This window comes from Perna viridis, chromosome 7 (assembly GCF_037379345.1).
Source record: "Perna viridis isolate PV_CMFRI_1.1 ecotype Kerala chromosome 7, ASM3737934v1, whole genome shotgun sequence".
NCBI classification, from domain to species: Eukaryota; Metazoa; Mollusca; class Bivalvia; order Mytilida; family Mytilidae; genus Perna; species Perna viridis.
In genome coordinates this window covers 47843932-47858891 of record NC_142451.1, presented here as the reverse complement: position 1 = coordinate 47858891, position 14960 = coordinate 47843932, and the positions used below count along the sequence as shown (strand labels likewise).

The window sequence follows — 14960 nt, the reverse complement described above, 5'->3', positions numbered from 1 at the left end:
ATTGAAACTACAAATTACAACTGACTCAAGAGTAATGAAATATGTTTACTGATGTACATAATATAAATTACTAAAACGTGGATCGATTTTGTTAGAAGTAATAAGATTAATTTATAGCTATTTTTGCTCTCTTCTACTTGAAGCAGTTTATGGTGTAAGTAGAGTGTGTCGTCCTCGAGTGCAGGAGTCCTGGTCCAGTAAATCAACGACTTGGTAATCACGAACAAGGCATGCAAGAGTTATAGTGCCGACTGAATAGTTTAACGGATGAATGATGTGTTTGAGTAGGTTGACATGTTAACAAGCGGGTGATCGCTTTGTACGATAGCACAATATAAACCAAGCTTAGTGTGAGAGTACTGAGCATTACCTCTTTGATTGATCAAATGTTCTCGTCTGATATTCATCAAATTACTGACATAGGATCTTAACGAATCAATCAATTAATTTTCGTTAATTAAAATGAATGTTTATATGTACCAACCTTTAGACTTAAAGAATTTAGAAACACCAATTTTATAAATATTATGATTTCGGTATGCTCAAAGTCTCAAAGATAAATAGTATATAAGAAGTATTCAAAACCAAAATAAATATCGAAAAAGGAAGCCAAATCCAACCTCGATAGGTTACCACAGTTTGACAAAAGATATTAACTGTTGTATATTCTGTAGATGTTTAATACAATAAACGCAATCTCGTTGTTTTACGAGTTTCCAATTTTGTGTCGAGGTCGCTAGGTATTGTGAAAGTCATATCTCGTCATATGTTACAACACTAAACTAATATTCAGATTCAAAGCAAAACCGAGGAATTTAAAGTGTCTTTGAGTAGGTTCTTGAAAAAAAAAACATCGATTGGTGAATTTTATTTTTAAAAAGAACTTTTAGCTTTAAATGGTATACACTTTTCGTAAAAACAACAACAACAGCAAGAAAAAAAACAAAGAAAAAAAAACAAAAAACAAAAAACAAAAAACCAAAAAAAAAAACCAAAAAAAAAAAAAACAAAAAAAACTGTACTGTTTAATTCAAACTTATCACATGTTGGATTGAGTAGTAGGTAATTTACATGGACACAAATAAATACATTTCAATACGCAATGTTTCATTTCGTAATATTATATCCCCATAATCTATTCATTCCGTATCACATCTATGATATTACTGAATGCCAAGAACCAATAAATAGAGACAATTTTAATATAGTTAGAATATTTGCTGGTTTCTGATTAAAAAAAAATCGAAAATACGACCGGGAAATATATTTTTCTTCCGTGAGACCGTTTATTTATTTATCCTAGATAATTAACTTTTGTGGTAAAAGGGGGACAATCATACTGTATTTTAATTGTTAAAACATTATTTTATTAAAGTTTATGTTTCCACGCAATGTGTAGCAGTCTCCATATGTTTCTGGGTCTATTTTTGGCACATATATTGTCAATTGACATACATATTATTATTTGAGACGGCATAAAAAACTTAGATATCAATTTGCATCAAATTCAGACAACTTTGAATTTTTCACCGCGGAGGCCGCCATTTGGAAAAGCGGGAGACACGTACCTCAAGTTGTGAATTGAGCTGCAGATTATCAATCGGAACGGCTTACAGTTAATATATACCTATTTTTATCAAAATCGAACAACTGCGAATTTTCCAAGTTTTGTCAAATTCTGATCAGCAGTTTTCGAGATTTGTAAGTTTCCGGTGCAAATATGGGTACGTTCAGTCCGACAGCATTTTGAAAAAAATGGCGGCAACTGGAAAAATTTTTGAGTTATACATCCTTCAAAGAGTAGTTCTTACTTCCTGAGAAGTTTCATCTCAGTCGGATGAGGCACTTTTGAGAAAAAGGGCGGACACTTTCAAGAATTGTTATGACAGGTGAATTAATAATAAGAAGAAACTCAGTAAAAACAATAAGTCATCGCCACTTCGTGGTCGGCGACTTTATTATGTATGTTGCATTAACAAATATAATTCTCTAATAGCTCAGAAGCTGTAAAATAATTCACAAAATCTATATTTGTTCCAAAGTTCACTTTGATATTATAACTTTGTCAAGTGCAATAAAGAATGGTAGGTGCCTATTATTCCAAGATGAATTATTTTGTTTGTTTTGTTTGTTTTTTGGGTATTTTGGTTGCTTTGTTATGTTTTGTTTGTTTTGTTTTTGTTTTTCTTTCTTTTGGGGGTTTTGCACATTATAAGTTTGTTACAAGGAGTTTACATATCCGTCTAGATATTATGTGTGTCTTTATTGTACGTAGTTGTCTTGCTCGTTTTGGAAAATCATTCCATGAATTCAATTAGAGTCAACATTCCTTGAAAAATGATATTTAAAATTTTAAATTATAAATTATGACTAATTTAAGGTTAATAAAACATGCGCACTGATGTACAGTCAAAAACGTGAGGAATGTAAATTACCAATATGTTCATAGTCCACGTGGATCGATTTTATTATGATATACGGTTCATTTTATAGTTATGTTTTGCCCTACTTAACAGTATAGATGTAGAACAGGCTTTAAGTAGAGTGTGAATTCCTTAAGTGCAAGAGATCGTAGGTTCGATTCCTGGCCGTGTTACACCAAATACTTTAAAATTAGGAATAACTGTTTCTCCTTTGAGAATACGGCATATTCGAGATATATACGACTGACTGGCTAAATGTCGGAATAATGTGGTTACTTGTGTAAGAGAACAAAATGAAAACATGCTTATTGTTTCAGTAGAAAACAGGTCTTTTCGATTGATCAAACGTACTTGCCTGACATACATGAAATAACTACCATAGATACTTAACTCAAAATACCAACCAAATAATGATTACAAATTTCTGTATCCTGTACATGTGATTCAAGGAGAAACTCTCGTCAGTAACATTCAAACCAATACGTAATAAGTTAAAAACTCAAAAATAATTTGTACACATGAAGAAATACAAACCAAAAATATCGGAATAGGAAGACAAATCCACCATCGATAAGTCTTACCATAACTTGTCAATGGATATAAATTGTTGTAGCCCCATGTTTAACACAAGAAGGATGCCTCAGTATTTCGAGTTTGTGCTGCAGTCAGTAGGCATTGTTAAGGTCACTAGGTCATACCTCAGGATATGTTCAAACAGTGCTATAGCATTCAGAATTTCAAATGTCTATTAGACGGTTCTTGAGTAATCGATAAGAAACGGTTTTAGTAAAAATAATCTTACTTCTCGTTGAACTTTCCGTGTCAAATATTTTTCCAGTTACATCACAGGCAAAGTAATTAGTATTTGCTGGTTTCCCTGCTTATTATACAAAAACCCAATAAGACAGTTAGCAATTTTTCCTCATATTAAGAATTACTATTTATTGATATAACCTAAATAAATATTTTTGTGGTAAAAAAGAGACAACCCTCGTGTATAACATTGGTGTAACAAAGTATTGATTGCGTTAATTTTTTTGTTTTCTAATAGTACAGAAGAAAATAACGATTCGTTCAAAAATTGACTTGGATATTATTACATTGTTGTCAAGAGTAATTACAAAAAGGCTGGTGCCTATTATTCCATTTTTTTCGTTTTAACTGCCAGATGGATATCATAAATATGAGGAAATGTTTAGAGTTGAATAAGGTGAAAAAATGATTCGGAAGCATTGGTCGATAATAGAATTGGTTCAGTGTGAAATGAATTTGTTAAAAATTATATTGTATCCATACAAGCAGCACAAAAAGAAGTCTAAAATGCTCATTATTATAAAATAGAGGGTATATTGCATTATTATAGGGTAAAACGTATTCCTACGGAGAACCACTTGCACTTGCAAGCACAAGCATTCTGTTTCGGGACAATTATAATCACATGTATATAAGAACTATAGAAACCAATCCCTCATATATAAAATAATTACAGTTTACTGTTTTCACTTTTAGGGTTTAAAGGAATATCTAAAATGTCATCAATAGCTTCTTTTAGACTCTTTTCGTTGCAACCGTCGGCGATTTTAGTCGAACCAGGATAATCATAACTGATGACATCGTAAGTCATTTCGTCGCCTAAATATGGTTTATGCCTCTTTTTACTCTTTTTGTGTTTCTTTTTCTTAGATCTAGACTTTCCTTTCTCATCAACTTCATTTTTAGCATCAGTTTCTGTATCTATGATAAAATTGTCAGTTTGGCCATCCTGGCATTCATTTTTTTCGCAACTCCCTTCCTTTTTAATGTCGTTTGTGACTTCTGATTCTCGTTCACTATCAGCCTTTACCTCCTCATTTGTTTTATTACGTTTGTCACGTTTTCGTTTCTTCTTTTTACTCGAATGTCGATGTTCAAAAATGATTATATTTTCTTCTATATTTGGTTGGGCCGCGCCGATTTTATCATTTGGATCAGATTCTATTTTCTCGGTCTTAATCAAAGCGTCAACACATGACACTTCTGTTGATCTATCACGCTTGTGTTTCTTGCGTTTACTTGATTTTTTCCTCCGTCGCCTCTCAGTGTCGTCATTTTCGTCCTCTGGTATTTGATTCGGGATAAAATTTTGTTCTTGGTCTTGACTTTGTTTATAATCATCGTTTGAATGATAACCTTTATTGCCATATTCCAATTTCTTTCGCTTGTTTGATCGAGAAGACTTCCTTTTCTTTTCTCTATGTTTTCTCGATGTTCCGTCCTCGACTTCATTGTTCCCACCTTGGTCATTATTTTCACCGCTAATTGGTTCTTTGAAATCATGTAATTCATAATCTGGACCTATTACCTTAATTGTAGGCAAACCATCATGTGATATTTCTGTGATACTTTTATCACCTACTGTTTTTGACGATTCTTTATGTTTCTTTTTTCGCTTTTGCTTTTTGAATGCCTCTCTACTAGATGGACGATCTTCTGTCGAAGATTCCTTATGTGATCTAAATCCTTTCGTTAACAGATAAATTTCAAGATCAGAATCGTCCAGCTGACCTCCTTGTAACGTAAAACTGGATCTCCGACTGGAGCAAGGACTGTGCTGAGAAGAGCTTGCATGAAAATTTTTTCTCAGAATATCGGTCAAGGAGATATCATCGCTTATTAGTTTCGGAGGAGGATGTACAAACTGGTCATCAGTAAGCACCATTTGAGATGTGGCATGAGTAAAATCTTCGTCATATATAGAACCAAATCTATATTCATTAGCTGCAGGTATTATCATTGGCTGACTGAGCCTTGGTGAACTAGAATCTAATCTAGGTTTCATTTCGTCATCCCCGATTGGAGTTGTAGGCCTTGGAGCTTCACATCTGTCTGTCTCATGATAGAGTACCGTAAATTTACCTCGTAACCCTAGAGGCTCTGGAAGATGACCAGTCTTTGAGTCCATTTGATTATTAAAACTATCAACCATTCTCTTTGCTTGGTTTTCGGTCAGTTTTGTCTCCCTTGGTCTTATGTTCATAATATTATTTTTATACATGTTTGTTTTTACAGTCATGCAAATATCTGTTATGTAACCTGGTACTCCAATTATGGCGATTGTGAGACTAACAACTGTTATATACCATCCTGACGACAATGTTTCTTTTGATGAATCGATACTTTCTTTTAGTACAACAATTGTCACCAATAGAAATATTGCTGAAATTTAATGATGAATATTTATGATTTTCAGTTGAATATAGTAAGTGGATACATTTACTTTACACATGCTACTGTTAAAATAAAAATTGTCGTACTGTATTAATAACAATACACCTTAATCCGTTGAACTGTGTTTATGACATTTCTAGAACATGACATTATTATTCATTAAAGTCTTAAATTGAATGGATTTGCAAGTTTAAGCTGGCTGAATTTATGCAATTAGTGCAATTAGAAACATTCAATATAATACATACTTGTGTCTTTTAAAGTTTGTGCGATACTTTTTTCATATGTTTCCGTTGCGTTACTTGTGTTAGCCGTATTTTGCCATGCTAGTTTATTTTAGAAAAAAAAAAACTTGATTTTCTGTTGTATTTTATATATATTTTGTATTTTTTTCAAAAAGATGTTGTTTCAGTAAAAAACTATTTGTATTTGGGTACAAATATACTTCAAAGGAAAGTAGTCTAATCTTGTTTAATTCTAATCAAATTCATTTCCAATTCATGGAATCGTAATTCGAACAAGAGAAAACAAATAGAAATACGTATGTACGTTGTAGATGATAAAGATTTTGGCTAACTCTTATGAGCACCTGTCATTAACGGTTATTTTCCTTACCTGAACACAATGCAAAGGCTGCCGTGGCGTACCTGATTCCTCTGTTTATTTTCCATCGTTTTGACCAAAACAATGTCATTGTTGCCGTGCTGATATATAATGTGTAGAAGGCAAAGCCAAGGCACATGAAAATCTGGACTTTCTTGAAGTATTCTACAAGAAAAAAAACTTACACTGTTAATACATCTGATTGGATAGAAATTGCGACCATCACGTTAATTATTTTAGAAATAGCAAAGAGGGTTAACAAAAATTACTGGAATAATGCAAGACGGATGTTTTGTCTATGCATTTCATAAGTTCAACGGCCGTCACTATGACTAAATTGACCTGTATGAAGCGTCTGAGCAGTTCGGCGGGTTTTTCCAGAAAAGCAGAGGTCGCTTACCCTACCCGTGCACCTGGTCCATGCTACAAATTTTTAGTGGAGTCCGAGTTGCACATTTACTTTTGCTACTTTATATGTATTTTTTTGTTATTTTATGCTCTTTGTGTGTTTCTGTTTTATATGTCTTTGTCCCTGGATAACATTTTTTTTATTTCTGCTTGATCCCTTGAGATTACTCTTTCAATCTTTTGTTACTTGGCTTTTGGTGAATGACTATCAATCAAACCACATATCCTATTAAAATCTACCTTGTCATGTACAAGACAAAATCAAAGTTGAAGAACAAATCCAAAACAACTCGCACAAAAACAAGTAACTATCATGGAAGGAACATACACTTAATCTGATAAAATAACATCTTGAGTGAAAGCAATTCAAAGACATCTAATATTTAAATTACCTGATAGACAATGGTACTTTACGCGTAATAAACAAATAAGTAATATCCATCCAGTAGAGTGTAGGATAGAATCATATAGTTCAAACTATATATATAATGGTATTCAATTTCAATAGTCTATGTGATGAAAGGGGAATAAAGAGTAAGGAAGAAAACAACATGTTTGGTTATGTCCAATGTCGTGATACGCGGAATGAAGTACCGTACAACGAGATATTCATTACAAAGTACTTAAAAAAAAGGAAAAAAAAAGAAAAAAGAAAGTACAGATTAAGCACAACACACAACTTCTATGTGTTTTATGTTTCTTGTGGTAATTGAAACATACATGTTTACAGCTCGTTTTTTTTTTTTTTGTGGTATGTTTTTGTATGCATATATTTGTTTTGCACACAGATGTACCCTCATTTGAAAAATAGAATTCCGCATTTTTTCATTGAAATGTAATTACGCTGGGGGTAATTTGAACAATAATGACTTGAGAAAACTTTCATTTATAATAGGTGTAGTGTTTACTTCACGTGGCTATGTCTTCACCGGTGACTGAAATTCTGAAAGATTTCTTCACATTTTTATGCAATCAGAAGGTATACGAATTTCAGGAGAGAACTAGAAATAATAAGCTAATTCTCATTATATGTTTTTGCTTAAAAAAGACATTTTCTGTAAAGAAACAATTTAAACTGCTTATCATCAGAGGGTGCTATATATACTAAACAAAATAATGGTCAAATTCTCTTAGTCTTGAATTAATTATCATTTAAACTATTACGCAAGAACTGGCTATTTTCGATGTCATAAAAGTACATCAAAGGTTTAATTCGGACCAATTAATACTAAAGTTTAGAGGTCAATTCAATTAATCAATATTTCGATTAAAAAGCATAAATATTTTCCTTTTGAGTCAGATTCAGGTCAGATTTAATGTTGAATATCGCTATCGTTGATCTACGAAGAAAGAATGTGAAGAAAGTGGTCGTGAATGAATGCGTGAATTGGCAAAACTGTTATTAACGAGAATAAATCACATAAAAGTGAAATACAATAAAGCTATATTTTATAACATCGTCAACTATTTGTCAATAGTGTGTGTTTTTAAAAAAAGTGGTAGACCACAAATAAAAGAATAAATTACGTAGCATGGTTGACGAATATACATGTATATGTCATTTAAGATGTTTGCCTCTGTTTGGCTTGTGTGTGATATTTCTAATACACTAAAGTTATTAAAAAAATATCTGCTTTTAAATTAGTAAGAAATGCATGATGTGATTCTTTTTGAATGTGTTAGCTACATTTGAATTTATCTAATACTAGTACATGTTTTTTTTTCTAGTACGAAATAGATAACAAACAGCAATGACAAAATAATGAGAAAGTGATGGCATCATTACATTTTAGTTATCAGTGTATTTTAGAAATGTAGTCCAGTATTATAAGTACTGGTAATATATTAAAAAAGAAGTGAAATATCTGCATACCAAGTTTATCACGTTGAAGTAGTTTCAAAACCAATATTGCCTATACAGTTGAAATGATAGATTTTCCCATGATATTAAATAATTTACATTTCGGGAAGCATATACAATGACATATACGCGACATTTAAGTACGTCTCTGTTTAAGAATCAATCAGGCAAAATGTGGAGCACATGAACATTACTTGGATATTTTATTGCATTGCCAAGTATTTAGACCTCATAATCTCCAGAAATAACCATAAGGGTGTTTGAAAGTTTGCTGTTTTTAGATATTGAGTGATCAAAATTAGTTGAAAAGCAATTTTGGAAAAAGGACGGGTAAATTTTCCTGCACTCTTTTCCTATGAAACAGTAAAAAGTAAGAAATGTTTACACCTAATGCTTCAGGGTAAATTCAAATTTTCGGTTCTTTTCCAGTTACATTCAATATAGCTGATGCACAAAAGATCAAACGGAGAAAAGTGACGTGTCACCCGATTCTTGCACAGATGGTGTTGACTTTATTTTATAAAGGGTGTCCCGCAATTATCTAATACATCGATATTTATAAAAAATAAATTGGAGAATCAGGTCTTCTAAATATTTTGTTTAATGTCTATATTTTAATTCAGAATATAACATCTTCAGTGGAGAAAAATAATTTAAACGGCATATCAACGAGGATAGTCAAAAACAGCTTCTAATATAGTTGTACGTAATCGGTCCCAGACCTTTATTCATTATCTAGCAACCATAACATTGGGAAAGATTAATTCTGGACACAACTTATTATAGCGACAAAATTATTGTCTACATCATTGTTTACATTCATCACAATAGTATATGAAAAGTTCTACTAATTCAATTTAAAGTTTAAAGGTCAACTGGATCAATTCATTTTTCGATAATAGCCATAAATATATTTCTTTTTGGATATTAAAGTTACAACATAATCTGTTTACATTTGATGTTGAATATCATTATAATTTTCCATAAAAAGCGAAAGATGACACTTTTTCATTTGAATAAAAATGACCATCTCCATACCATTGAAAAGGTCATGCATGTATGCATGCTTTAACGGGTACAATTTTAACCATTAAGAATAGACTGCACAAATATGAAAAAATGGCGGTAGAGAAAGTGACACAATAAGCAATAATCAAAGAGTGTTTAATACAATAACATGATTGAAAAGGGTAGGTGTTTGTCTTAATTTCATGAGTGTGGCATTTCTGTAACAGGATTACAAAAATACTGTTTAATGCATATCAAATTTACATTTGAAGTAGTATATTCTTAATATTTCTTTTTTTAAAGCAGTTGCCCAACAACAATAAAAAAAAGTTATTGGCATGGTCATAAACTGGATATAATTTAGTAATTAATTTCAGCATTTTGACAACTTTTTCACAAAAAATGCATTTGTATTTGTATACAAAGTTAATAAAATTGTCATACGACCTTCAGTGTTAACTTATTGAAATTAAATTCTACGGTTGTTGAATTCATCTTCCCCATCTAGAGAACAACCTCTGTGTTTTACCATGTAGAGATTGTTGCCTATTAGTATTTTCATGCCTGTCATTATCTTCATGTTTCGTCTCCTATATTCGTCTACAATGCTAACCATATCTTGTGGTGTTGCAGTGTATCTGAGACAAACTTACAACATTGATGTGTTTAATCCTATGAATATAAACTCTACCTATTTTCTACGTTATAAATTGCCTCTTTTAAGATGTAATTATCTCACCAAAATGCTAGTAAAACCTATACATTAACTTACCGCCAATATTTGTAAACATGACGTCACTGCAAACGACGTCGCTGTCATAATTGTACACACAGAATGTGAACAGTCCATAGTATCCGTCAAAAGCAGCGGTAGATATTGTCACCCAATACGGCAACAATAAGGCTATAAAACTCAAGATAAAACCAATGCCTGATAAAAGCATCAAAAGTATCCGAAATATTTGTATTTTATCCATTTTAGGCCGACTTCCACAAATATCTTCTTACAAAATTTCAATACGCATTTACCATAGCTCCATATTCATTACTGAGCTCAATGTTCCAAAGTCCCAATATAGTCCTCGTTAATGTTAAAAGCACTTTAATAAAAATAAATATACATCCGTATTTTAAGACTTCGATAGCTACGCTCGAATGCCCGAAGGGATAGTACATTTGTATATATTTTATGGATGTATAAAGAAATTTAAGTATTGGGCACATGAAGATCGAAGAATATTTTTTTGGAAAAAATACAAATGATGCCATTTATAGCAAAAACGTTGAACGTTTACAGATCACATTTGATCTTACATATGATTTTCTCATGTTTTACGATTCTGTTTGGTTTACAACTTCGTGTAATGGACATAAGACTTTTCTGATATAGGAAAAGCCAGAAAACCATTTCACTTACAAATATGATGCGTTATCAGTGCGTTTCAATATATTGATTACCCTGCAATTTACACCACTTGGTAACTAGTGTCGGGGAATTGCATTATTGTTACTAGAACGTTCCCGGGTTATATGCATTTGCAATATGACAAGTGTAATTGGCGGAGAAGAGCATGTTTATCTTCCGAACATCTGATGTTACATCCGTTTTTAAGGGAGTTTTTGTTTTTTGTTTCTTGTCAATTTTATTCGGTTCGAAAAAAAAACTTTTTCTGAGGTCATGTTTAAACCATGTTCTTAGATTTGGACATATTTGAGGTACCAAATTACTGACTCTTGACTCTTTGGTATATTTTGCCAATATTTACACATGATGGACACATGGTTTACACGTGATGTACATATGGTTTACACGTAATGTACACATGTGCTATACAAAATGACACATTGACTATATGATGTACACATGGATTCCAAATGCTATACATATTGATATTGGGTACATGAAATGTACACATTGGTAACATAATTCGTGGACATTATGATTTTTATGACTGATAAATACAATCGTTTTATCTTTCGTGTTTTTTTTAATATAATTATGTATTTCTTACATAATAATAAATGGACCTATATGAATATATTATGGTAAGGAATGTACTTATAAGTCCTCTGCAATGTTTTATAGCTAATAACGATTTTTTTAGTCGCAACCAATATTGGAAATTCCGTTTTGGTAACATTTATAGGTTGGGTTAAAAGACGCTTACTACACTTTTAAGTAGAAAACGATAAAAGTGTCAACGTCTTTAAGAAGAATCATATAACATGACTCCGTGAGGATTGACGAAATGTATTAAATTGAGAAGTTGTCCCGTTCAGCTGTAATTAATTTATACCAATAAAGCTTTATTTGATTATTCTTTTTATGACTTCCATTATAACTCTAGTTTCCTTGATTTCCTTTTGTTATAATTCTTGTTGTTATCTTTCTCTGCTGGTGTAGTTGGCAAACATATTACCTTTTCATAACTCCCATCGTATTAAATGTTGTTAGTGAATCCTTTAAAGCTATTTGGTCCTTTTGTACATCGCAGCCACCCTCCTTTTGTTAAATAACTAACAAACTTTCAAACATGCAGTTGAGAGATTATTACAGATCCAAAATTTTAATACGAAATGTTCAAGCAAATTAACAATCTACGTAGCTATGGTTGATAATGTACATCACCTGAATAGAGCATCGTATAACACATGTTTTCTGATCAAAACGTCGTATTAAGGGTTGATAAGGCACGTTACCTGTTTAAAAACATCATACGATGGTTGATAAAATATGTTAATAGATCATAACGTTGTATATAAGGTTGATATTGCTCGTTACTACTCAGAATGTTGTATTTAGGATTTAGAAGGCTCATAACCAATGTGGAAAGTCGACCTAATGGTTCAAAAGGCATTTTACTAATCTAATTTATTTGCTTTTAATTTGTTCAAATATTTTACACCTGAGCATTGATATACGGTGATTTAAAAGGGTTCAAAGTTAATTATCAGTTCATGGTTTGTTTTAAATTAAACTTATTCAGAATTTTTTTTTTTTAGTTGTGATTGCTAGGCAATAATGTACAGGTCTTTATGACATGAGCTGAATTAAAATATAAAACAAATCATTTCAATATTTAATATTGATATTTGATCAAACAGAGTTGATAAGGGAAATCGTGATCGAACTGTTCCGAATGGACACTTTTAATTGTACATGGTGATAAAACTTTAAATGCTTCATGTAAATAGCCTGCATCTAAAGTACACTTAAGTAAAGCTAAAAACTGCATGGCTATTTAGACACATTGATATCGTCTCTTATTATAACATTTATAACCTTTCAACCAAATTCTCTGACATACGGGAAAACTTTTATTCTTACCTGTCAACTTTTTTTCTTTAAATTTAACGCTCTAGCGGCTTACTTGGTACATATATTTTAAAATGCAATGGTGGGTTTTACATTTTAGCCTTAATCTTGTTCCCTGATCAATATCATACGCGACCCTCGGTTCGCTAAAATATGGACTCAGGTCACCACCGATGGATATGCACACTATATGAGTAAATTGCCGCTTATGTTATAAAATAAAAACCAAGATAAAATTATCTAAATTAACTTTATTATTGAACATTGATATCGAAAGGTAATGATAGATATTTGGAAGAAACATTTAAACGTTTCCTTTTTTAAATTTGAATATTTGAACTATAAAAACAAACACATTTCACGTCATATTAGCTCAGTAAATCAAAAGACGAAAACGTCACTGATAACCAGGATTATATCAAACAGGAACTTGTGGAACGAAAATGTCACCCGGGTTGTCATGTTTAGGTTAGCCAAAGCTCCCGCTTCCATAGTGACCATAACACTTCCACAGTGTTAGTGGTCATCACGTACTCCATCTAGCAAACATATCGTTATCTCTTTTACTAGGCTGTTCTTTCAACTAACAGCATGGTGGGTGTCTTGCAAGGAGCAGGAATTTCCCACCATTCCAAATCACCCGTGTTCAACCCTGGTTATAGTGGGATTTGTGCTGTTCGTGTTTGTTTTTGTGATAATTTCAGTTCTATTGAAATGAATCAAAACTAGATTGTTTCTTCGTATGTATTATTATTTGTTTCTCGTATCTTTTCCTTTTGCTTTTCACAGTGTTGTCTAGTTCTTAATCTAGTTTGTAAACCCTGTAGTCAGACCTGTCTGATAACAAATTTCATTCTGCAGTATAAAAAAAATCCAAAATACCTTAAACAGCGAACTTTCATTCCTTATATTTCACTTTTTAGAACCTCTTGGTGGTGGATTTGGCTTCCTACTCGGTACTTGTATTGGGTTCTTTTTATATATATATATATATATATATATATATATATATATATATATATATATATATATATATATATATATATATATATATCATTAATGTTTCAATTTAGATATTATTATATCTTTGATTCTATTACTGCTGATGAGAAGTTGCTCCTTGAAACATGTATACAGGATATCGAAATCTGCTATATATTCAATATGATTGGCATTTTTGTGGTGCTTCGGTTATATAATATCTATTTTGCCCGATTGTGGATCGGATTAGTGTTCGGTAATTTTGTTGTTACCCTTTTTTTAAATGTACGAATGGTGTTACTATTCCGTATGAGTTTTCACAGCAGTACTACTGTTAATTGTCTTTTACATTTCAACAAAATAGTACGACGGTACGGTGCTCGAGAAAACCTTTGGGTCAATAGATTCTTACGTGTTATCTTAAGACACTCGATTATTTTGTTTTCTGGTATTTCGGAAAATGAGTAATGTGTTCTCAGATTTGAAGGTACTTTTTTGTTTATTTGTCTATCGAGAAAATCTGTTCGCAGAACATGGCATATAAGGACATTTCCAGTGTCAATAAAGATAAGAAATATTTTAATTCGTCAAATTTATTCTTAAAAATAAAAAATAGGAAAGATATCAAAATTATGTTTCACCAAATAATCAGACAGACATGATAGATATCAAATACAATTTTATGTTGAGTGGCGCGTGGCGATTTTCATGCATGTTTTCTGTTACATTTGAAAATAGCACATTATAATACATAGGAACGTTGAACAATTTATATTCATTAATCATTTCTTACTGACAAATTCCACTGCAGAAGTATGTATTGTATTTATTTGAAATATTTTAAGTAGCTGTCTTTGTAAGAATCATGCAAATGTGAAAATAAATGTGATATACCCCAAAAAAAGCTACATATTTTTATTTTTTTAATTAAGTTGTTTTATGTGTCTATATTATGAAATGTGTAATTATTCATTCCAATCTGTCTGCTCTTAGACGATAATCATTGCATATGATTTTTATCTCCTAAGAACACGGCTTATATGAAAAACTGAATGTTAAAGAGTAATCAAGGGAACCAAAGTTATAGCGGTAATCAAAAGAATGTAATCCAGGGACAAAGACCAGACATGGAAAACAGACATACACAACAAAA

General features: G+C 31.7%; 1 protein-coding gene across 1 annotated transcript; it reads right to left on the bottom strand.

Moving 5' to 3' along the window:
• Nucleotides 1–1023: 1023 nt before the first annotated feature.
• On the bottom strand, nt 1024–10591 carry LOC148613047 (uncharacterized). Its single transcript, XM_088595046.1, has 3 exons — nt 10283–10591; nt 6246–6398; nt 1024–5618 (listed from the first exon to the last, which is right to left on the bottom strand). The coding sequence occupies exons 1-3, from the start codon at nt 10485–10487 to the stop codon at nt 3907–3909; spliced, it is 2070 nt and encodes a 689-aa protein (XP_088451172.1). The 5' UTR covers nt 10488–10591; the 3' UTR covers nt 1024–3906.
• Nucleotides 10592–14960: the final 4369 nt, after the last annotated feature.

Coding starts and splice junctions, on each gene's coding strand:
- LOC148613047 (XM_088595046.1), bottom strand. CDS start 10,487: ATGGATAAAATACAAATATTTCGGATACTTTTGATGCTTTTATCAGGC. Junction 6,399..10,282: donor CATGTTTACAAATATTGGCG/GTAAGTTAATGT, acceptor TTTTTCTTGTAG/AATACTTCAAGAAAGTCCAG. Junction 5,619..6,245: donor AGCCTTTGCATTGTGTTCAG/GTAAGGAAAATA, acceptor ATTAAATTTCAG/CAATATTTCTATTGGTGACA.